Source organism: Tupaia chinensis, unplaced genomic scaffold (genome assembly GCF_000334495.1).
Source record: "Tupaia chinensis unplaced genomic scaffold, TupChi_1.0 Scaffold138619_1, whole genome shotgun sequence".
In the NCBI taxonomy this organism is placed as follows: domain Eukaryota; kingdom Metazoa; phylum Chordata; class Mammalia; order Scandentia; family Tupaiidae; genus Tupaia; species Tupaia belangeri.
In genome coordinates this window covers 574,024-595,799 of record NW_006198512.1, presented here as the reverse complement: position 1 = coordinate 595,799, position 21,776 = coordinate 574,024, and the positions used below count along the sequence as shown (strand labels likewise).

Genomic DNA, 21,776 nt, shown 5'->3' with positions numbered 1-21,776 from the left:
AATTTAGGATTAAGTATTTTTATATGCTTAGATAAAATTATATGCTCAGTAGAAGTATAAATTGGTTTGAGAATGTCTTTCTCAATTTTTAAGTCCTAAAAGTATATGTGATTAACTTAAAATGTCTTTCCTTTTAAATCTGTTGAGTGATGGCTTTGTGTAGAAATTTAAAATGTCAAATTAATACTTTAAGGTTACTTAAAACAACTGATGAGAAAATTTAAGTGGAGAAAATAGTTAATCAAGTTTTACAAATGATATTTAATGTTGGGATAAACAGAATAAGGGCTAGAAAGAAAAAAATTTGCTTGATAAAAATGATGCTGTGATTAGAGTGCCATAAAATTTTAACTCTAGAAGCATATTCATATAAAGTTGCTTATTAAAGTAAAAATTAAATGCAAAGAGAATCTCTATAAGCCATTGAACATAAAGGCCCAAGCATATAAAATCAGTATTGAGAGGCTATTTCACAAAATTTATATAAACATTTCAATGAGATTAGATAGTGACTCTGTCAAAATTAAGAGAGCTCTGTAAATTCATTTTTGTACATTTCTACTTAAATTTCTGGATAAGTAAAAGTGAGTAACTGGGACCAGCAGTTGGCATAATGGCTATGTTGCTGAACTCCCATGTAGCCGACCGTGTCCCGGACCTGGTGGCTTAAACTCATGCCGGACCCGTATGCGTGTGTGCCCAAGATCCCGAGAGGAGAATGGAGGAGAAGGGATTGTGGCCTGGCCATCCCTCCGGGGGGTGATTTCTCACTTTCTCTCTGTCTCTCTCTGTCTTTCTGGCAAGTGCACACGCCCTATAGCAAAAACCTCTCCAAAAAAAAAGTGAGTAACTTTAGGGTGGGGAATGAGGAGACAGTGTGGATTTAAAGAGCGAAAATGTAGTCTTGAACAGGCTTTGGAAAGAACTGTATCAAGACGACATGTATGGGGAAAAAATTAGTTTAAAGGATCCTGAGAAGGACAAATAAAAAGAACTTACACCTATGCAGATTATAGTAAAACTTCTAAATACTAAAAATATGTTGGGGCCAGCCAGGTGGTGTGGTGGTCAAGATGCTGGATTACATGTGGCCCAACTCTGTGGTTTCAAGTCCTAGATCTGGCAGCTTGAAAACATGCCAGGCACATGTGTGGGTATGCCCAAAATCCTGAGAGGAGACTGGAAGAGAAGGGATAGTGGCATGGCCATTCCCCGGGATATGATTTTGCTCTCTCTCCCTCTCCCCAGCAAGCACACACACCTTAGAGCAAATCATAACAATAATAAAAAAAAATCTATGTTAAAATTTTGAAAAATGTTTATGGAAAAAAATAAACAAGATTTTCTACAAAGGGATGAGGACCACATTCAAGTCAATCGTTTTACCAGCATCACTAAATAGAAGAAAAGAACGGGTCCATATCTGTAAAGTATTGGAGGAAATAATTAAAATTAATTTAAGGCATAATTCTATTTCCAACTAAACAGTATATTTTTACATACAAGAATCACAAAATTTTACAACCTATGATGTTGTCAGAGAGAAAGAGGACATATTTCTGCAAGAAATAAAATAAACTAGAGGAAGCTACTGATCCTGGCAGACTAGGCAAGTCGAACCAATTAACGTGCTAAGAATAACTGAATAGATAAGAAAAACAACAGGGCTGATATGTGGGATAGGACTAAGAGCCGAAGAGGTATAGAACAGCTTTGTTTCTGGAAGCATCTCCGGATTCCAGCAGAGGTGACCGAGAAACTTAGCAGAGCTGTAAAACCACTACGGAGGGAACCAGCAGGCGGCGTAGTGGTTAAGGTGCTGGACTCCCACAGGGTTGACTGCTAATCGAGTACCAGACGTGGTGGCTTGAAATTCATGCCAGGCATGTGTGCCTGCGTGCCTAAAATCCTGAGAGGAGAAGGGATTATGATGTGGTCACCCCCCGGGGAGTGATTTCTCACTTTCTGTCTCTCTGTTTCTCTGGCACACACACATGCGATATACCTATCTCAAAAACAACAAAACCACAGAGGAAGCTAGAGACAGAAAAAATAGAGGAAGAGGGTCCCCAAGAAGCCTGGGGTGGCGAGGAGAAGTGGTGCTGTCTTCTTTGGAGAGCAGAGGCATCATCCTAGGACTCAAAGTAGATCATACTTTCTCACAATATCTGGCATGCAGAGATCCTCAGATACATAAAGAGACAGAACAACATGATACAAATAAATAATAATTGAAATAGATGATATAGAACATCCAGAAAAACCCAGTCTTCAGACATGTACTTTATTATTATTTTACTTTATTTATTTATTTTTGGAGAGGTTTTTGCTATAGGGTGCATGTGCTAGCCAGAAATATAGAGAGAGAAAGAGAGACAGAAAGTGAGAAATCACCCCCTAGGGGGGATGGACATGCCGCAATCCCTTCTCCTCCATTCTCCTCTCGGGATCTTGGGCACGCACGCACATGTGCCCGGCGTGAGTTTAAGCCACTGGTTCCAGGAATCAAACCACAATCATCTACATGGGAGCATGGGAGTCCGGTGACATAGCCATTATGCCAACTGATGGTCCCCAGACATGTACTTTAAAACAAACATAATTCATTTGTTCAAAAAAGTAAAATGCTAGATTAAAAATTCAAGCAGAGAACTGGAAACAATAAAAAAGAACTCACTAAAACTTGAAAATTAAAACATACAATCAAAGAAATGAGGAAGTCAACAGACGGACTGAAGGCAGATAAGGCAACAGTTAAAGAGAGGGTTAATGAACTGGAAAATCAGCCAGGAGAATAACCAGGCTACATCACGGAGTGACAGTAGGATGAAAAATACACAGGAGGGAGAGTGACAAGAAAGAACCGATGAGAAGGGAAAAGGAAGAGGAGAGAGACAGAGGAAGGCACTGTTCAAAGATACTGACTGAGAAGTTTCCCAATCTGATGAACAGCATCAGGCCATAACTCAAGAAATGCTTTGAATTCCAAAAAGGATCAAGACAAGAAAATCATAACCACAGACGCCAGAACGAAGTGGCTGAAAACACCAGAAGGGGCTAGCAGGTGGTGTGGTGGCTGAGGCACTGGACTCCTACATGGCTGACTACAGTTCAAGTCCTAGATGTGGTGACTTAAAACTCACACCAAGCATGTGTGTGTGCATGCCCCAAATCACAAAAGAAGGGAGGAGAAGGGACTGTGGTGTGGCCATTCCCCTGGAGGTTATTTCTCACTTTCTGTCTCTTTGTCTCTCACTGTTTCTCTGCTGAGCACAGGCACCCTATAGCAAAAATCTCTCAGAAAAAGGCAGCCACAAAAGAAAGAAAGTTATTATTATTATCATTATTTTTGACGGAGGGAGAGAAAGAGCATGAGAGAGAGGGGGAAGTACAGAGGGAGGGAGGAAGATAGGCAGGTATCTTTGACAGGTCGTACCATGTCATGACACTTCCTGCCTCAGTGTTCCAGACAGCTGGGACTACAGGTGCCTATTTGGGGTGGGATGGGAACTTGGCCACTGAACAGCAGCACTCTCCCACTTGCACTGCCAAGGCTGAGCCCAAAGTTACTTTTTTTTTTTTTTAATTTAAAGTTTGGTGATAGGGTGCACATACGTTCCAGATAGAGGGAAAGTGAGGAATCATTTCCCAGGGGACGGTCTCTTCTCTTGTCTCTTCTTGGGACTTTGGGCGTGCATGTACACATGTCTGGTGTGATCTTCAAGTCACCAGGTCTGGGACTTGAACCATGGAGTCAGCCATGTGGGATCCAACTCCCTAATCTTCACATCCCCTGCAGGCCCCCAAAGTTACCTTTAAAGGAGAAATAACTAGACTGAGAGATGACTTCTCAATAAAAGCAGTGGAAATAAGAACATGTAAGAATGGTGTCTTCCAAACGCTGAAAGAAAGCACTCGTCAAACCCAGAATTCTACTTCCAACGAATTAATCCTTCCAGAATGAAGGAAATATAAAATCGTTTCGGTTAATTTGATCAAAAGACCTGCACAAAAAGAATTACTAAAAGGAGTTCTTTCACTGGACAGAAAATAATCCTGACAGGAGACTGGAAATACCAAAGAAAAGGAGAACAAGTGAGAAGGCTAAAAGCTGAGGTTAATACCAGAAAGCGGCTCTCAACTGCGTGTGTTTGGGGGTGGCAGCTGCTTTTGGTGATGTGTGGAAACATTTCTGGTTGCCACAACTGGGGGAAGGTACTAGTGGCATCTATATGTGGATGGAAGCCAGAGATGGGAGGCCGGCTCCCCTTAAAACAGAATGATCCAACTCCCAAACAGTGCAGAAGCTGAAAAGTCGGCCTTGAATGAGCTCTCAGTGTAAAACAATGACAGCAACTTTCGAGGGTTTAAAACATCTGGGGAGTAAAACGCCTGACGGGGCAGCGTCGTGCTTCAGCAGTAAGGGTAGCTCAAGAGGCCAGGTCCCACAGGCAACCATGGCTTAAATTCCTGGCTCGGTCTGTCTGAAACACGCGGGGCAAGCATGCACAAGGCCAAGACCTGATGGGCCGGGCTGGAGCATGGGGTGCCCAGGACAGACTGTGGAGAATGCCCCTCTGTGGCTGCATTTCTCGCAGGCTGCTGTGTGCACTCTATCAAAGACAAAGAAAACCTTTTAAATGCATGACAGAAACAGCAGACATGCTTGGATGGGAAACTTGAGTTCATGTCTGCCCAATTCTTGTTGCCTGGGAAGAGGCAACACTACTAATTTATATTGGAAATGAATTAAGTCAAGGATGTAATAATCTCTACAAAGAACGGAATAGTACAAAGTAGCCTCACCATCTCTCCCCGCTCCAGGCTCCTTGGAGATGGTAGCAAAGGGTCATCTGCAGCCCACCCCTTCCGATCACCCAGAGCAAGGAAGGAGCCCTGCAGCAGCGCGCAGCCAGGCCTGTGTTCCAGGCGGCTGCCTCACGCTTCCCCTTCTCAGCTCAGCCCACAGTCACGCTGGCGCCACGGAGTCTGGGAAAGGAGCTAACCACCTGAAGTTGTGTGTGTATGTTTGGGGACCAGCAGATGGCATAACGGTAATATCGCTGGACTCCCATGTAGTAGACCATGCCAGGCATGAGTGCGTACATGCCCAAAATCTCAAGAGGAGAATGGAGAAGGGATTGTGATGTGGCTACCCCCCTGGGGGGTGATTTCTCACTTTCTGTCTCTCTGGCAAGCGCATGTCCCCTACAGCAAAACTCTCTAAAAAGGAATTCAGGAAACAGAGAGCAGCGTAAACATGGCCTTTTAGCGTTAAATCTCTTACGGGCCATTGTGTAGACACTAAGGAGGATCGTAAATTAAGGAACCCAGCTGACTGCACAGCACTGTACATGCTGTGCACAATCATGTCAGCAGGTGCGGCCTGTCACACAGAATTCGAATATAGTGTCGGACCCATGGCTCAGCAGGTGAAGGGGTTGTATTCCACCTGGCTGACCGCAATTTGAACCCTGGCCCTGGTGGCTTGAAAAACACAGGGTGTGTGTGTGCACCTGCCCAAAAGCCTGAAAGGAAGGACAACTGGAGGAAAGACGTGATGTGGCCATGCCCCACTTGGGATCCCCTCTCTCTCTCTTTCTGGTAAGTGCATATGCCCTCTGGAAGAAAAAAAAATCAGATATTCAAGAGGAAAGAAAAGGTAGCTAGATCTTTTCTTCCTGACATAGTTATGTATGAGACTTGGAAACACCAAATGAAAGCCAAGTCTTGAAGGTCGGAGAAAATCTCGGGAGAAGAGACTACCAGACAGAAATCTGTGTATTTTCTATTATTCCTTTTGAAAACTAATTGCTAACACACCACCCCCTCCAATATAATTCATTCTATTTTGCCTATAAGTAACACAAAGATGTCTCGATTACAAACCTCCAGTAACTTTAAACCGAGGTTTCTCGTCTTCAGTGTGACGGGCGTCTGGGGCCAGCTAGCTTTTGGCTGTGTCTAGTCCCTGCGTTGCATGGCACTGGGCAGCAGCCCTGGCCTCTGTGTAGGCCCCTGCAGTGCCCCTCCAAATGGCATCATGAAAACCATTCCCAGGCACTGCCAAATGTCCCTTGGGAGGGTAAAACAACTCCCTCCAGCTGAAAAGCACTGCCCTGAACTGAGAGATGGCAAACTTTATTTACTGACTTATATTTACTGGCATAATAACTGTGAATATTCATAATGATATACAACATGCTATTCTGATTCATGTCGACACTGAATGACGAGCAGCTCATGAGAAGTGGTGTGCATGTCTCACCTAGAACATTAATCCTTTCTTTGCTGTGAGAATGTTGAAAACCCTCTCCTCTAGCTGTCTGAACAACATGTTGTATTCCTGTTGTCTAGGGCTCCCCTAAGTGCTTTAGGGTACTCCAACTTATTTCCCTATCTTAATGCAACACTGTATCCATGGACCAGCCTCTCCCCAGTCTTTGGTAACCTCTATTCAACTCAACTTCTATGAGGTTGCTTTTTTTTTTTTTTTTGGTAGATTCCACATGAGTTAGACAATGCAGTAACTATCTCTCTGTGCCTGTCTCTGCTCACCCATTACAGTATCCTCCAGGCTTATTATGTACACAAATGGAAGGATCTCACCCATTTTTATGGATAAATAGTATTCCATTGTATATACACACACCATATTTTCTTTACCTGTTCATCATTAGCCTGGTGGACACGCAGGCTGATTGCAGATGTCAGCCTCTGTGAATAGGAGCTGCTATAAACAATGTTTAACGAAGGTGTGCAGATGTCTCTTCAATGAAAGTGGTCTCTCTCTCTCATCCCAGGGAGGGTGACTATGCTGCAATCCCTTCTCCTCCATCCACCTCTTGGGATTTTGGGCACACATGCACACACACCCAGTATGAATTTCAAGCCACCGGGTCTGGGACTTGAACCATGGTTAACCATGTGGGAGTCCAACACCTTAACCACTACGTCACCAGCTGGTGACAGATCTATTTTTAATTCTTTGAGGAAACTCCATTCTTCTTTCCATAATGGCTGTACTTATTTATATTCCCACCAACAATGCATGAGGCTTCTTTCTCTAACATCCTTTCTAGGATTTGCCATTTTTTTGTTGTTCAATAATAGCCCTTTGAACTGGGGTGAGGTGACATCTCACTGTGGTTTTGATTTGTATGTCCCTGATGGCTAATGCTATTGAGAATACAAGTCAGTCATCTGGATGTCTTCTTTGGAGATACATCTATTTAGGTCTTTTGCCTACTTTTAAATAAGGTTATGAGTTGGCTTTTACGAGAACTATTTTAGATTTTGTAGGCCATATTGGTAGTCTCTGTTATGACTATTAAACCCTGTCATTGTGTGCAAAACCACAAACAAAATATTAACAAGATTGACTATGTTCCAACAAAACCTTAGGGATATTAAAAATTTAATTTGATATGATTTTATCTGTGATAAATATTCTCTCCGCCCTCTTTAAGTGGCAGAAGGCACATGCACTTACCAGAGGGAGAGGAAAAGAAAAAGCACCCCACCCCCCCGACAGGTCACACAACAATCCTCTTGCCCCTATTTCTCCATCCTGTCCAGACTTTGGGCACATGTGAGCATGTGCAAGATGTGTTTTTCTTCCTTCCTTCCTCTCTCTCTCTCTCTTTCTTTCCTCCTTCTCTCTCTCTCTTTTTAGACAGATTTTTGCTGTAGGGCACATCTGCTCACCAGAGAGACAGAGAAAAAGTGAAAAATCACCTCCCAAGGGGGATGGTCATGCCACAATCCCTTCTCTTTCATTTTCCTCTTGGAATCTTGGGCACACACGTACATACACCTGCAACTGGCGTGAGTTTTAAGTCTCCAGGTCCAGGACTCAAACTGTGGTCAACTATACGGGAGTCCAGTGATAGGACCATCATGCCACCTGCTGGTTCTGCAGATGTACTTTTCAAGTCATTGGGGTTGGGTTTGAACTTCAGTCTACCATGTGGGATCCAGCTCCCTATGCACAGCGTTTAACCACTGCACCACAGGGCTGGCCCTAATTTTTAAAGAACTACTGAAAAATATTAAAAACATTTTAGTCTGTGGGATGTACAAAAACAAGCAGCAGGCCCAGCATGGCATCTGGCTCTTAATTTCCTGACCCAGCTGTAAACCTCAACCCCACAGTCTGGTTCATAAGGTCCTTCATAACATGACTTTGCCTCTATCTGGTAGAGGAGTTTGCTGTAGCCCACAGGACACTATTGAGGACTGGCCATGTAGATAACAAATTGTGTTCACGACATGATTTAGATATGTAACGCAAAGTATTCACGTCACTGGGAAAGTCACGACACATTTTTGCATAGAAAACCAGGAAAATATGTCATGACTTTCCCGCCAACCTCAGAGTTGTCCCTTAGTTAAAACACCGAGGGGAGGGGATGGTGTCAAAATATAGTGGTGGCAAAAACGGAATTTTAAAGCACACGTAATTAATATGTCTGGTAAACCAGGGCTATACAAAAAATGTGCACATCCAGCATCCCAAGTTTCCTTATGACCCTTCGTAATCTCCCCCTGTCCCATAGTCAAATCACCACGCCTGTCTTGAAGCAACCACTGATATGCTCTTACTATAGAAGAGTTTGCATTTTCCGTAATTTTTTATAAACAGAATCATACAAGTATCCATTCTTGTTTAACTTCCTTTTTTAAAAAAAATTATTCTTTTTATTTTCTTTTAGGTTTTTGCAATAGGGTACATGCACTTGTAGGAGAGGGGGGAAGATAGTGAGAAATCACCCCCCTCCCCGGGTGGGGGTCTCCAGGGGGATGGCCACACCACACAATCCCTTCTCCACTCTCCTCTAGGGATTTTAGGTATGCACAGATGCACGTGTCCAGTGTGACTTTTAAGTTGCAGGGTCTAGGATTTCAACAGCATTTGACCATGTGGGAGTCCAGTGCCTTAACTGCCAAGTCACCTGCTGGCTCTTGACTTCTTTTATTCAACATAATTATTTTGAGATTCATTTATTTTTATTGCTAAGCAATGTCCTGCCATATGGCAATATTATAATTTGTTTATCTATTAATAGTAACATACTGGTAGACATATGGGTCATTTCCATTTTTGGTCTAATATAGACTTGCTATGAAAGAAAGAAAGAAAGAAAGAAAGAAAGAAAGAAAGAAAGAAAAAAAGGAAGTTAAGAAAGTTAATATAACTCTTTGTGTGGGTATATGCTTTCATATCTCTTGGTAAACACTAACAAGAGGAATCGCCGGGTAAATGGTAGGTGCCTATTTACCTGGGATAAAACTGCCAAACTGGTTTCCGAAGTGGTTATACCATTTTACATTACTTAAAGCTCCAGTAACTATATTCTTGTCAACACTTACCTGTCTTTTTAATTTTAGCCATTCCAACAGATGTAAGTGGTGTCTCATTAAAGTTTTAATCTGCATCTTCCTAATGACCGATGATGAACATCTTTTCATGTGTTTATTTGCCATGTAGCTTCTTAAAAAATTAATTTGCTAGAGGGCATGTGGGGGACAAGTGAAAAAAGCAACCCCAATGGGGATTGGCCATGCCATAATCCCTTCTCTTCCATTTCAGGAATGCACATACATGCACCCAGTGTGTTTTTCTTTTTCTTCCTTTCCTTTCCTTTCCTTTCCTTTCCTTTCCTTTCCTTTCCTTTCCTTCCCTCCCTCCCTTCCTTTCTTTGGAGAGGTTTATACTATAGGGTGCATGTGCTAGCCAGAAAGAGAGAGAGAGACAAAAAGCAAAAAATTACCCGCCCCCAGGGGGATGGCCATGCCACAGTCCCTTCTCCTCTTGGGATCTTGGGCATGCACGCACATGTGCCCAGTGTGAATTTAAGCCACTGGGTCTGGGACTTGAACCACAGTCGACTACATGGGAGTCCAGCGACATAGTCATTATACCAACTGCTGGTCCCACACCCAGCATGTTTTTCAAGCTGCCAAGTCTGAGATCGAGCCTCACAGTTAGGCATGTAGGACCTAGCTGTCTTACCCACCACCCTACTAACTGACACTCCAACTATGTATCTTCTTTGGTGAAACATGTTCAAAATCTTTGGTTGCCTATAAAACTAGGTTGTTATTCTTCTTACGATAAAGTTGTAAGACATTTTTATTCGTGGTACAAGTCCTTTGTTTTATATATATATATGTGTGTGTATTTTTGTATGTATACATACACAAGTCTTTAGGTTTTTGCTGTTGGGTGTGTGCAATCGTTGGAGACAGAGAGAGAGAGAGACAGACAGTGAGAGGGAAAGTGAGAAATCACCCCCCAGGGGGGATGGCCATGCCACAACCCCTTCTCCTCCATTCTCCTCCCAGGATCTTGGGTACACACCCACTCCTGGTGTGAGTTTGAAGTCACCGGGTCCGGGACATAAACCACAGTTGGCCCGTGCGAGTCCAGCAACGAAACCACTACACCATCTGATGGTCCCCAAAGTGTCGTTTGAAGGTTTCAATTTTGATGAAGAATATTTTACTTTTCATCCTATTTTTTTTCTACTAACTTTATACTTTTTGCTCTTATATTTATCTATGATCTGTTATTCATATTCTTCTTTTGTGTACGGCTATGCAATTATTCCAGTATCACTGATTGAAAAGATCATCCTTCCTCATTTAAAATGTTTATTGACACCTCTGCTGATAAACATTTGATCATATGTGTTCAATCTATTTTTAGACTTTTTATTCTGTTTATCTGATCTGTTTGTCTACTTTAACACCAATACCAAACTACAATGTGATAGCTTTATAAGAAGTAATAAAATATGGTATTGTTAGTCTTCCAAATTTGTTGATTTTTTCCAAAGTTGCTTTGGCTATTCTAGGTTCTCTGTATTTCTATTTAAATTTTAGAGTCAGCTTGTCAACTTTTACCAAAATAGCCTGCTAGAATTTTGACTACCTCCACAGCTCTGTCTTCTCCAGAACATGATATGGTTGGAAGCAAGTATTACTCAGCCTTTTCACTTGGCTTCTTCCACTTAGTAACACGCCTTTAAGGTTCCTACTTGTCTCCAGGCTTGCTAACTCATTTCTTTTTAGTCTGAACAATATTTCATTGTCTGAATGCACTAGTTTGTTTATCCATGAAATTACTGAAGAACATCTTGACTGCTTCCAAGTTTTGGCAATTATAAATAAAGCTGCTATAAACATCTGTGCACCTATTTGTGTCGTCAAAGATCTTTAACTTGCCTGGGTCAACACAAGAGAGCATGACTGTTGGGTCATATGGCGAAATTATTTATAGTTTTGTAAAACACTGCTGAAGTATCTTCCAAAGCGGCTGCACCATTTTGCACTCTCACCCACATGGAGAGGGTTCCTGCCATCCTACATTCTTGCCAGCACTGGGTGTTGTCAGTGTCCTGGGTTTTAGTCATTCTGATAGTCATGTACTGGTATCTTAATTTGTAATCACTATGTTTAAAATGAATATTTGAGACAGAAGTGTTTAAATTCTGGACAGCTGTGGATTCGCCTATTTCTTCCTGAAGTTCTTTTTTTATTAGAGAGAGATTTTTGCTATAGGACGTGTGTGCTCACTGGAGAGAGAGAGATACAAAGAGATAGAAAGTGAGAAATCACCCCCCAGGGGGGATGGCCACACCACAATCCCTCCTCCTCCATTCTCCTCTCAGGATTTTGGGCATACATGCACACACACCTGGTGTGAGTTTAAGCCACTAGGTCTAGGACTTGAACTGTGGTTGACTATGTGGGAGTCCAGTGATGTAACCATTGCACCATCTACTGGTCCCTCTTCTTGCTGTTCTTAAAATCAAGTTTACAGATAGTGGAATGGTTACATCACTGGACTCCCACATAGTTGACTGTGGTTCGAGGCCCGGATCCAGCAACGCAAAACTTAACACAGGATGTATGTGTGTGCACCCAAAATCCCGAGAGGAGAATGGAGGAAGAGGAATTGAGGTGTGGCCATCCCCTCAGGGGGGTGATTTCTCACTTTCTGTCTGTCTCTCCAGTGAGCACAGGCACTCTATAACAAAAATTTCTCTTAAACAAAGAAAACCCAAGACCCCCAAATTTACAAGTTTTTTTTTCCTGCAACTTAGTTTCTCTTTTACATTATAATTTTGTTTAGTGTTTTGATGGTTGCAATCTGTCCTCCATTTTCCTCTCTGGATTTTAGACATGCATGCACATGTGCCTGGCATATTTTTCAAGCTGTCAGGTCTGGGACTCGAACAGCGTAGTCAGTCACGTGGGATTCAGTGCCTTAACCACCATGCCACCAGCTGGCCCTTTTACATGATAGTTTTTAATCTTTAAAAGTTTGGTTTGGATTTTTTAAAAAAGTTGCATCTTTCTATTTAATATTGTTAATCTTTCTTTACCTTCTCGAACATATAGACTATAGTTATAATAACTTTAATAACCTACTTAATAATTATGTCAGAAATGTCATTTCTGGATTGGTTTAAATAGATTGATTTTTTTTCCTCATCCTTCTGGGTAAACTCTTCCTACTTCTTTGTATGCTTGCTAAGTTTACAGTGGATTCCAAAACACTTGTTGAGTGGTCTGGGGCAAGGGTAAGTTATTGCATACAGTTTGATTCTATCTGAAAAGCTTGATTTTAAGATTTGTTACATGAGCACTGAGCAGCCATTAGCTCCAGGCTAGATTCTCCTCTTGAGGTAATGCCTTCCCTAGTCTTGAGTGATTTACACGCACACAAATGCTACTGAGATTGGCTGAGGACCTGAGGGCTCTAGAAGGCTTTCTGTGGGTAGCTCTCGCCTCTCTGGACTCTGCTCTGTGAACACTAACCTCTTGGGTATCCCCAGCTCTGTCTTTTCAGCCCAGAAATTCTGCATGGCTCCACCTGGGCTCTTCTCCCTGCACTGTGGCCTGCAGCTTCCCTCTAGGTGGGGAGTGGCCGTCAACCTCAGGGCTCACTGGGTTTACCCCTCTCTCAGGGGCCACTGTCCTGGACTGCTCTGTTCCATGCCTGGGAAACACTTCCTACAGTCTGTCTTATTTTTAAGTTGTCTCAGGTGGGAAGGTATATCTTGTCCCTGTTGCTCTGTCTCAGCTGAAGGAGAGGTCAGCTGTGGTAAGTTTTGTAGCAGTACAGGTACACGGGCTGACAAGTTCTCTAGCAGTGACCATGGACTAACGTCACGGGACTCTCCAAAAGTCACTACTTCTTGCAGCTCCCTTCTGGTTCCCAGCTGTTCACAGGGCAGGAATGTGTCATGGCAATGCAAGGATGGTGCCCCCTGCCAAACAATGCTCATATTCTTGGCCTTCAGGTGGTGAACCGTGTGGCAGAATGTCAGAGACCTCTGTATCTAGACCAAGTACCAAGGGTAGGAAGCCAGGACTGGCCACAACCCGTACAGATTCTGCTGAGGGACCATGAGGGCCTTTGGCTAGACTGAGCACCCGATCACTGCATTTCCTAAACCTGAGGGTGGGAACAATGACCTGAGGAAGATGCCATTATCCCCAGCACATGGCTTTCTATTGTGTGTGCTTGGAATCTCTCACAGCCTGCCCTTGGCTGTAAAGCAGACCTCTGAGATAGTGGGATTTTGAGATACCAAACATTGTAATTGTCTAAATGGGCAGGGAGAAAGATCAAGTCAAAGGCCTACAGTGTTTCACAGTTATAATCCAGGGTGTGATAAGATGGTTGGGTTGACATAGAGTCTGCGGCCACTTGTCACCTCTTAACCATTCAAATCCTCTCCTTTGCAGTTCAGGGTTTTAATCTCCATATGTAACACTACCTTGAAATTTTTACTATTCCTGCACATGAACAGCCAGAGTGACTATTTCTGAAATGCCACATGGACTTGCTCTGGGACAGGAGGGACTAAGGCAGGCCAGGGAGGTCTGGATACACTTTGCCACTGAGTAAGGCTGCTACTCGAACCTCTTGGGATCGCCCAGTACTTTAAATTCTCACTACAAGGTGACAGCAACAAAGCTCTTGTGTTCCTGGGTCTTCACAGCCCCTGGGGTTTTAGTTGTTCGTCCACATAGTCCAGCTGTGTCGGGAGGGCCCTCCAGCTCAGGACACTGACAGCAAAGAGCCTGAGTCGAGCAGCAGGTCGGCAGCTGTACCCCGCACTGGTATCAGCTGCTGTTCCCAGAGGCAGTGGAGGTGGCGCCAGCCTCCCCTGGCAGGAGTAACTTCAGAGTCTGGCTGCTGAGTCCTCTGACAGCAGCCCCTGTGATCACCTCGAGGAAGTCCCTCCTCATCTGTCTCTGCTCCCTTGACAGAGACAGCACAATCTGCCTGAGCACAGTCCCACCAAGAGTGGCTGCACATGTCTGGCGTAGATACATCCCTGCTTTCCCGTGTGTGGGGAGGGCCTGTGCTGCCCTCGAGCCCTGGCTTCCCGCCTGTTATATCCCCCTGCTTAGTACAGCTCACTGTTACCTGTATATAATCAACTGTGCCCTCCTCCTCCAAAAGAAAAAAAACGATGAAGCCAGAGAATAAAAGAACAACATAGAAGGGCTGGGCAGATGGCTCGTGGATGATGGTAGTTAAGAACGCCTCAGCAGACTGGTGAAGAGAAACCTCCCGAGGAATGACTGAAACCTGCAGTGCAGGGGGGCTCAGAGAGAAGTCAACTCCTCACACAGCGGAGGGCCAGGTCCACCCCCCTCCTGCTTCCATACTGAGAGCTTCTGGGACATAGCCACGCTCACCCATCTACATATGGTCCGTGGCTGCTCCTGTGCACTAGGGCAGAGTTCAGCGGCTAGGGCAGAGGATGGGTAGCTTACAAAACCTCCAGTGTTTACTATCTGGCTCTGTACGGAAACAGGTTGCTGATCCCTGATCCTGTGATGAGGATAAGAACTTTCTGAATTCCAAATTCTGCTTCCAGCCCATATGTTGCCTGTGGAGGCAAGCAGGCCATTATGAACTCTTTTTTTTTTCCCTTTAGTTAGCTGGAGGGCATGTGCTACTGTGTGTGGGGGGGGGAAGGAGGAGGGGAGAGGGAGAGGGGGAGAGGGAGAGGGAGAGAGGAGGGGAGAGAGAGAGAGAGAGAGAGAGTAGGAATGGGAATTAATGTGAGAAAGTACCCCCCCATGGGGCATGGTCATGTCATAATCCCTTCTCCTACTTCCCGCTTTTTGAGATTTTGGGCCCACATGGACATGCATGTGTTTTTCAAGCTATGGGGTCTGGGACTCAACCAGTATTACCAGTTATGTAAGAGCCTACCTTTTAACCACCATGCTGCCAGTTGGCCCATAAGCTAATTTTGAAAGGTAAAAGTGGGCTGACTCTGTAGCCTAATGGTTAGGGGAGCTGGATTCCACATGGCTGGCTATAGTTCCAACCCTACAACTGGCAGCCTGAAACACACTGGGCATGTATGTGTACACAAGATCCCAAAAGAATGGGAAAACAGGAACGGAGGAGAAGGGATTATGGTGTGAATGCAGCCTATTTGGAGGAACTTGCTCCCTCTGTCTCCGGCTAGCACATGTACTCTCTGATAAAAAATAATAGTGAAAGTTTAGTAACCACTAACTTTGAAATTTTATTTCATTCTAGAAATTGACTGATGAAAAATCAAACATGAACTTTGTAGTTTTGTTTTGTTTTGTTCTTATCATTGTTGAAACTGATGCTGGACAAAATGAAGAAATTCCCAGGAAGCAAAAGAGGAAGATGTACCATAAAAAACTGAGGAAAAGTCCCTCACCCAACCGTAGATCAAATAGACAGCTGGAAATTTGGCAAACAGGGACTGCTACGCCAGTTGCAAGACTGCCCATCCTAAACTTGGACGACAGCATGGAGGAAAAATTCGAACCCTTGTTACGTGGTGTTGGAGTAGAATCAAGCTACAGTGTGCTACCAGGTAAGGCAACTGGCTGTGGGGGACTGGAGGGAGGGCGGCGGGGAGGAGGGGTAAAGAGAAAGTGGAAGAGAGAGACAGAGGAGAGAACCTCCATGAAGATAACCTTCCAAAGTAAGACCCAAGGTGTTAAACATTACCTTTTGTTTAATCTCCAAAGATAAATTCTTAAATAATTTTTAAAAAATTATGGAGAAAATAGAAAATTAACTACTTATTTTACCACTTGTAATACCATAGTTATTATTTTGTTTTTTTTTTTTTGCAGTATGTTTACTATGCATGTGTTTTAAACAGCTATAATCAGAGTACAGATAATTCATGTAAGTTTGCAAACTGATTTTTCATTTATAATAAGCACCATCTAGAATACAGAAATATTTATTATCAGATGATTCTAGGTATGCATGGCTATTAAATATTTTCTACCAAAATATTTGAACTACATATGGAGTTAAAGCTACTGAATTTATTTTATACAGATGAAACAACTGACTTTTTAAGATTGAACAGACTGGGGGAACCAGCAGTTAGCGTAATGGCTATGTCGTTGGACTCCCACGTAGTCGACCGCAGTACGTGTCCCCGACCTGGTGGCTTAAAACTCACGCCAGGCGCGTGTGTGTGTGTGCCCAAGATCCCGAGAGAATGGAGGAGAAGGGACTGCGGCGTGCCCATCCCCCCTGGGGGGTGATTTCTCACTTTCTGTCTCTATGTCTCTCTCTGTCTGTCTGGTGAGCACACATGCCCTATAGTGAAAACCTCTCCCCACCCCCAAAAAAAAAAAAAAGAAAAAAGAAAAAAAAAAGATTGAATAGACTGGAAAATTCTGCTAAGATTTCAACGAGGCAGTTTTTCAAACCTAGTGTTTTATGGTTCACATTTTTCCAAGTTTGGAAAAGAAAAGTAGTTATATTATAGGTATGTTATCATTAAATAAAACTTTCAAAAGAGAAAATATCACCATATGATTTTCCTGTGGCAAAATACTTCATACATTGTCTCAATAAAGCCAACTGCTTCCAAACTGTTATTTCCATGAAACTAACAGAAATAATATATAATTATCATGAAAACAAGCCACATTCTCAGCATGAATGGGAAAAGAGGGGGCGGCAAAATAAACTAAAATGAAATTGTAATAATAGTATACTGATAACTGCTGAAGAATGATGGGGTCAGTTTCCTTAGTTAAGTGGGAAAATATTCAAGCTACAATAGAAAATAAAAAAGCCAAAAAGTATTAGGTTGTCGGGACGTATTTTTCTGTTTTTCTATGTGAAAATGCATCATGACTTTCCTGACAACCTATGAGTATGTATAATAATCTCAACTCTGTTTAAAACATTTAAAAAATGTGTAATATAGGATCGTATGCATAAAAAGTAAAAAGGAACACTTCTATATTGTCCAAAAATGTTTGAGTGATCAGAAAGTATTCCTTTTTTAAACTGTATTAGCACAAGGAACATGACATTCACTCATTTAGCCATTTCAAGTGTACAGCTCAGTGGCAGTTAGTCCACTCATCCTCTTGTGTAGCACCTCCACGCTCTAGTGCCTAAGCAGTTTCATCACCCCAGATGGACACCATGTACATCAGCTGCTTATGGCTCCCACCAGCCCCTGGCAGCCACTTGCCTTCTCTTCCCCTATGATCGTGCCTCCTTGGAGATTTCATATCATGGAATCGCATCACCTGTGGCCTTGGGTACCTGCTTCTTTCACTTAGCCTGATGTCCTCACGTTTTATCCATGTTGTAGCATGTATCAGAACTTCACTGGGTTTTACGGCTGAGTATCTCAGTATGTGAATGCACCACATCTTGTTTCTCCATTCATCAGTGGATAGACATTTAGGTTGTTTCCTCTGTCCAGCTATTGTAAAAAGCACAGCTAGAACATAAATGTACAGGTTGCATTTGAACACCTGTTTTCAGTGCTTTGGTTTTTCTTAATTGGTTTGTCTTTCTAAGGCTGTTATAAGAGTTCTTTATATATATATTCTGAATTTGAGACTTTTATAGTTACATGATTTGCAAATGTTTTCTCCCATTGAATACACTGTCCTTTCACTTTCTTGATAATGTCTTTTGATGTATTAAATTTTTTCATTTCAATAAATTCCAATTGATCTTTTTCTTTTTCTGCTTGTCCTGTCACACCTAAGAATTCACTGACAATAAAAGGATCGTGAAGATATATCACGGGACCAGCAGTTAGTGGCATAATGGCTATGTTGCTGGACTCCCATGTAGTCAACTGCGGTTCACATCCTGGACCCGGTGGCTTAAAACTCACGCCGGGTGTGTGTGTGTGCGTGCCCAAGATCCCGAGAGAGTGGAGGAGAAGGGATTGCGGCATGGCCACCCCCCCCGGGGGGGTGATTTCTTGCTTTCTGTCTGTCTGTCTCTGTCTTCTAAGAGTTTTACAGACTTAACTCTTACATTTGTAACCCATTTTCAGTTAATTTTTGTATTTGGTATGAAGAGTGCAACCTCATTCTCTGCATATGGACATGGAGTTGTAACAGCACCATGTGTCAAAGACTACTCTTCTCCCACTGATACATATTGGCAGCCTTTCGGAAGATGAGCTGACTGAAGAGTACGCCTGCACTGGTCTTTGTCTCACTTAAGAGCTGGAGCAGGCTGGCATAGAGCTGGTCACCGCAGCTCTGCAGGCAGCTAAAATCTGGAAGTGCAAGACCTCTAACTTTGTTCATTTTTCTCAAGACTGTTTTGACTAGCTGGGGTTCTTTGTAATTCTACATGAATTTGAGGACTGGTTTTTCCATTTTTATAGCGCTTTTATAATCAGGAAAAGCTTGTGTATGTGTTTCTTTCCAGAGGAAGAACTGGGTGGGTGGGATTAGTCTACACAAAGTATCCAAATGAGACCTGCGGAGGGTTAGGGTTACTGAGGTAGTGGTGGGGGAATGGGGAGGATTGATGATACAAGAGCTTACTTGGGGGTGGGATTCAGGCACCGTGGCTCAGGAGGAATGTCTGGCTTTAGAAGAATATTATGGGATGCGTAGTCCTACTGAGAAATGCAGCAGACCCATGCTGTCTGGCTTTCCTGTCCCCACCTGCACATTGCCGAGGGTGGGCTGTGGGCTCATGCCTGATGCAGCTCCAGTTCTCTAGGCAGGTGGTGGAGCTGCACTGCCTGCCCTCTCTGAAGTTAGGTGTAGCCAATTAACGCTTTGGCCAGTACAATTAGACACTCTCCGGGACTGCGTGCAAATCGCGGCCTGGTGTCATCACAGCCGCTGCACTCAGGGCCGTCTGTTTGTAGGACAGCCTGTGACCATCACTGAGTGGCCATTGTGAGCTGAGCCCTCGTGTACCCAGGCAGGACACGCATAAGGAAACACTGAGGTTTGGGGTGCTGGCTGCTGCTATGTGACGTAGCCTTTCCTGGCAGACACATGGTAGAAGTGCAATTCACAGTCCATGCTGTGAGGTCGTTCTCAGAGAGAAGCTGTGAGGGGTACCAGTGAAACACATTACAGAGGGTTACACCTACAGACATTTTTAGTTTATGCATTCGTATAGAATTCTATTTTTTTTAATTGCCAGAGAGCATGTGCACTTGCCAGACAAAGAGAAAAACACAGGAGGAGAGGGGTAGGGAGGAAGTACCCCCAGTGGGGCAGAGTCATGCTGCTTTTAATCCCTCTTTCTCCATTTCCCCGTCCTGTCAGGATGTGGGGCCTGCACCCATATGCACCTGGTGTGTTTCTCAAGCTACTGAGTCCAGGTCTGGGACTTGAATCACTGGTTGGCCATGTGGGCTCTGGCTCCCTTAACCGCTAAGCTAGTGGGCTAGCCCCAGAATTCTATTCTTGTGTGCTTACATTGAATTCCCTTTTTGTTGTGCTCACTTCTGTTTACAGGTGCTAGTAACCACATAAGAAACTGAAACGTGAAAATGGGGAGGAAAAGTATTAATGGGACAAAGAAACGTGCCCCACTTTCTGTTAAAGATATTTTATAGTTTAGTTAACTGGACTAGGGAGAAATATTCACGTGTTAAAATATTCACTTTGTAAGTTAAATAATGTGATTGACTGCATAAAAGAAAATTAAATTAAAAAAAAAAAGAACTAACTAACCAAAAAGAAAAAAGAAAAGAAACTGAAATGTGGTGTTCTCTTCCAGGAAAGAAGGGGCACTGCTTGGTAAAGGGTATGACCATGTACAACAAAGCTGTTTGGTCTCCTGATCCTTGCACCACCTGCCTCTGCTCAAATGGAAGAGTGCTTTGTGATGAAATGATGTGCCACCCCCAGAGGTGCCCCCGGACAGTGACACCTGAAGGAGAATGCTGCCCAGTCTGCTCTGACACTGGTATGAGATTTATCCAAACCCAAACAGCATGTGTGACTAGCCTTTAACTTCCATTCATTTTTATTTTGTCACTACTTAAAGTTTTAAATTATGACAAACTAGTCAACAGAGTACTTGAAATATTAGTATAGTGCTTGCCTACAGACACAGAAAACATCTGAGAAAGTTTATGGTAGGGTACATAAAGATGAGATTGTGATTTACATACCGAATAACTTGGAACAGATCACATTTCCTAGTTAATGCTCAGTTTTCAAGATGCAGTGACAGAATTTCTTTCTTTCTTTTTTTTTAAGAATGATTTTATTTAACTTTATTTCTTTAATTTGATCAGAGAGGGACAGAGCCAGAGAGAGGGAAAGTGAGAAAGCAAGCCTCCAGATCTGGGACTTGAACTGTGGCTGGTCATGTGGGAGTCCAGCACCCTTAACCACCACACCATCTGCCAGCCCCACAGTGATAGAATTTCGACAAGTAATAGTTTGGAGTTCTTACTGTGAGGTAAGGGCTTTGCCTTCGTTTGTACCTGCATTGTGTCATTTAATCCAACTTGGCCTGGTGCAGTTGTCACCTCAGGAGACATGGCACTCAGAGGAGAACTGGCATCTGGCGATAACAAAGTCCCAGACCTCCTGGCTGTCCCCTGTCACTCAAAGGCAGCACTGGAGCCTGGACTGGTTCTGGGGTGATCCCAGGGACCAGCAGAGCATGGCTTGGGCCAGGCTTTCCTCTTATGGCACTTGAGGGAGCTTCTAGCACAGTGTAGCTGCTTGCGGGGCTCTCCTCTGAGAGGTGAACCTGACTGAGTGAATACCTTAGGAGGGAGGCCTCGGACTACCCTGAGAAGATGTCTAGTCAATGACTTGTGAAAATAAACAAATAAATACTTGTTATATAGACTGATGGGAAGGAAAAGGACATTCTCAGCTTGTCTATAAACAAGGTAGATCACAACCATTCACATGGCAGGCATCTGTAAACATTTCCTGCCACGAAGATCTACAAAACATTTAGAAATTATATTTTGCTTTGTATTATCCATTATTTCATTAAAGCATTATGCTTTTTTCAATTTTAAAAATACTTTATTAATTAAGAAACAACAATGAATTTATTACATGTTCACGTGAATCACATTTTTAGGAAAACTGTATTTTCAAAAAAACATTTAGTGAGAAAGTGAGGAATTATTTACCTTTTTTGGGGGTAAATCTTTTAAGTTTGGTTTAATAGAATAAACATAGTTGGATTTTCGTATTTGCTTCTTGTATTCAATGTTTTATGATATCATTGTCATGCAGCCTCTGGAAAATTCCGTTGTATGCTCCTGGCTGAAGTCACATGTAACCTGAATTTCATAAGTTGAATAACTTACCACGTCCTCTTTTTCATGGCAAGGATACTTTCTAACTGGTGGGCCATGAATTTTATTCACTCTGTTGCCAGGAATCCAAAAGTTTTTAAGCAAGCAGTGCTTTTCAAGTGTTCACCCCTAATGGTCCGGCCCAGCTAGCCAGAATCCTTAAGCTGA

General features: G+C 43.1%; 2 protein-coding genes across 3 annotated transcripts in view; one reads left to right on the top strand and one right to left on the bottom strand.

Moving 5' to 3' along the window:
- The window catches only part of CENPP (centromere protein P), a 273,851-nt gene that overhangs the window by 56,641 nt on the left and 195,434 nt on the right, over positions 1-21,776 (bottom strand). The gene's annotated exons all lie outside the window — the stretch shown is intronic.
- The window catches only part of ECM2 (extracellular matrix protein 2), a 43,786-nt gene that overhangs the window by 338 nt on the left and 21,672 nt on the right, over positions 1-21,776 (top strand). For both annotated transcript variants that reach the window (XM_027765526.1, XM_006161456.3), the window contains exons 2-3: positions 15,584-15,893; positions 20,057-20,245. In XM_027765526.1, the coding sequence (XP_027621327.1) occupies positions 15,608-15,893; positions 20,057-20,245 (475 nt within the window). In that variant the 5' untranslated portion in view covers positions 15,584-15,607. The remainder of the gene's footprint in view (positions 1-15,583; positions 15,894-20,056; positions 20,246-21,776) is intronic.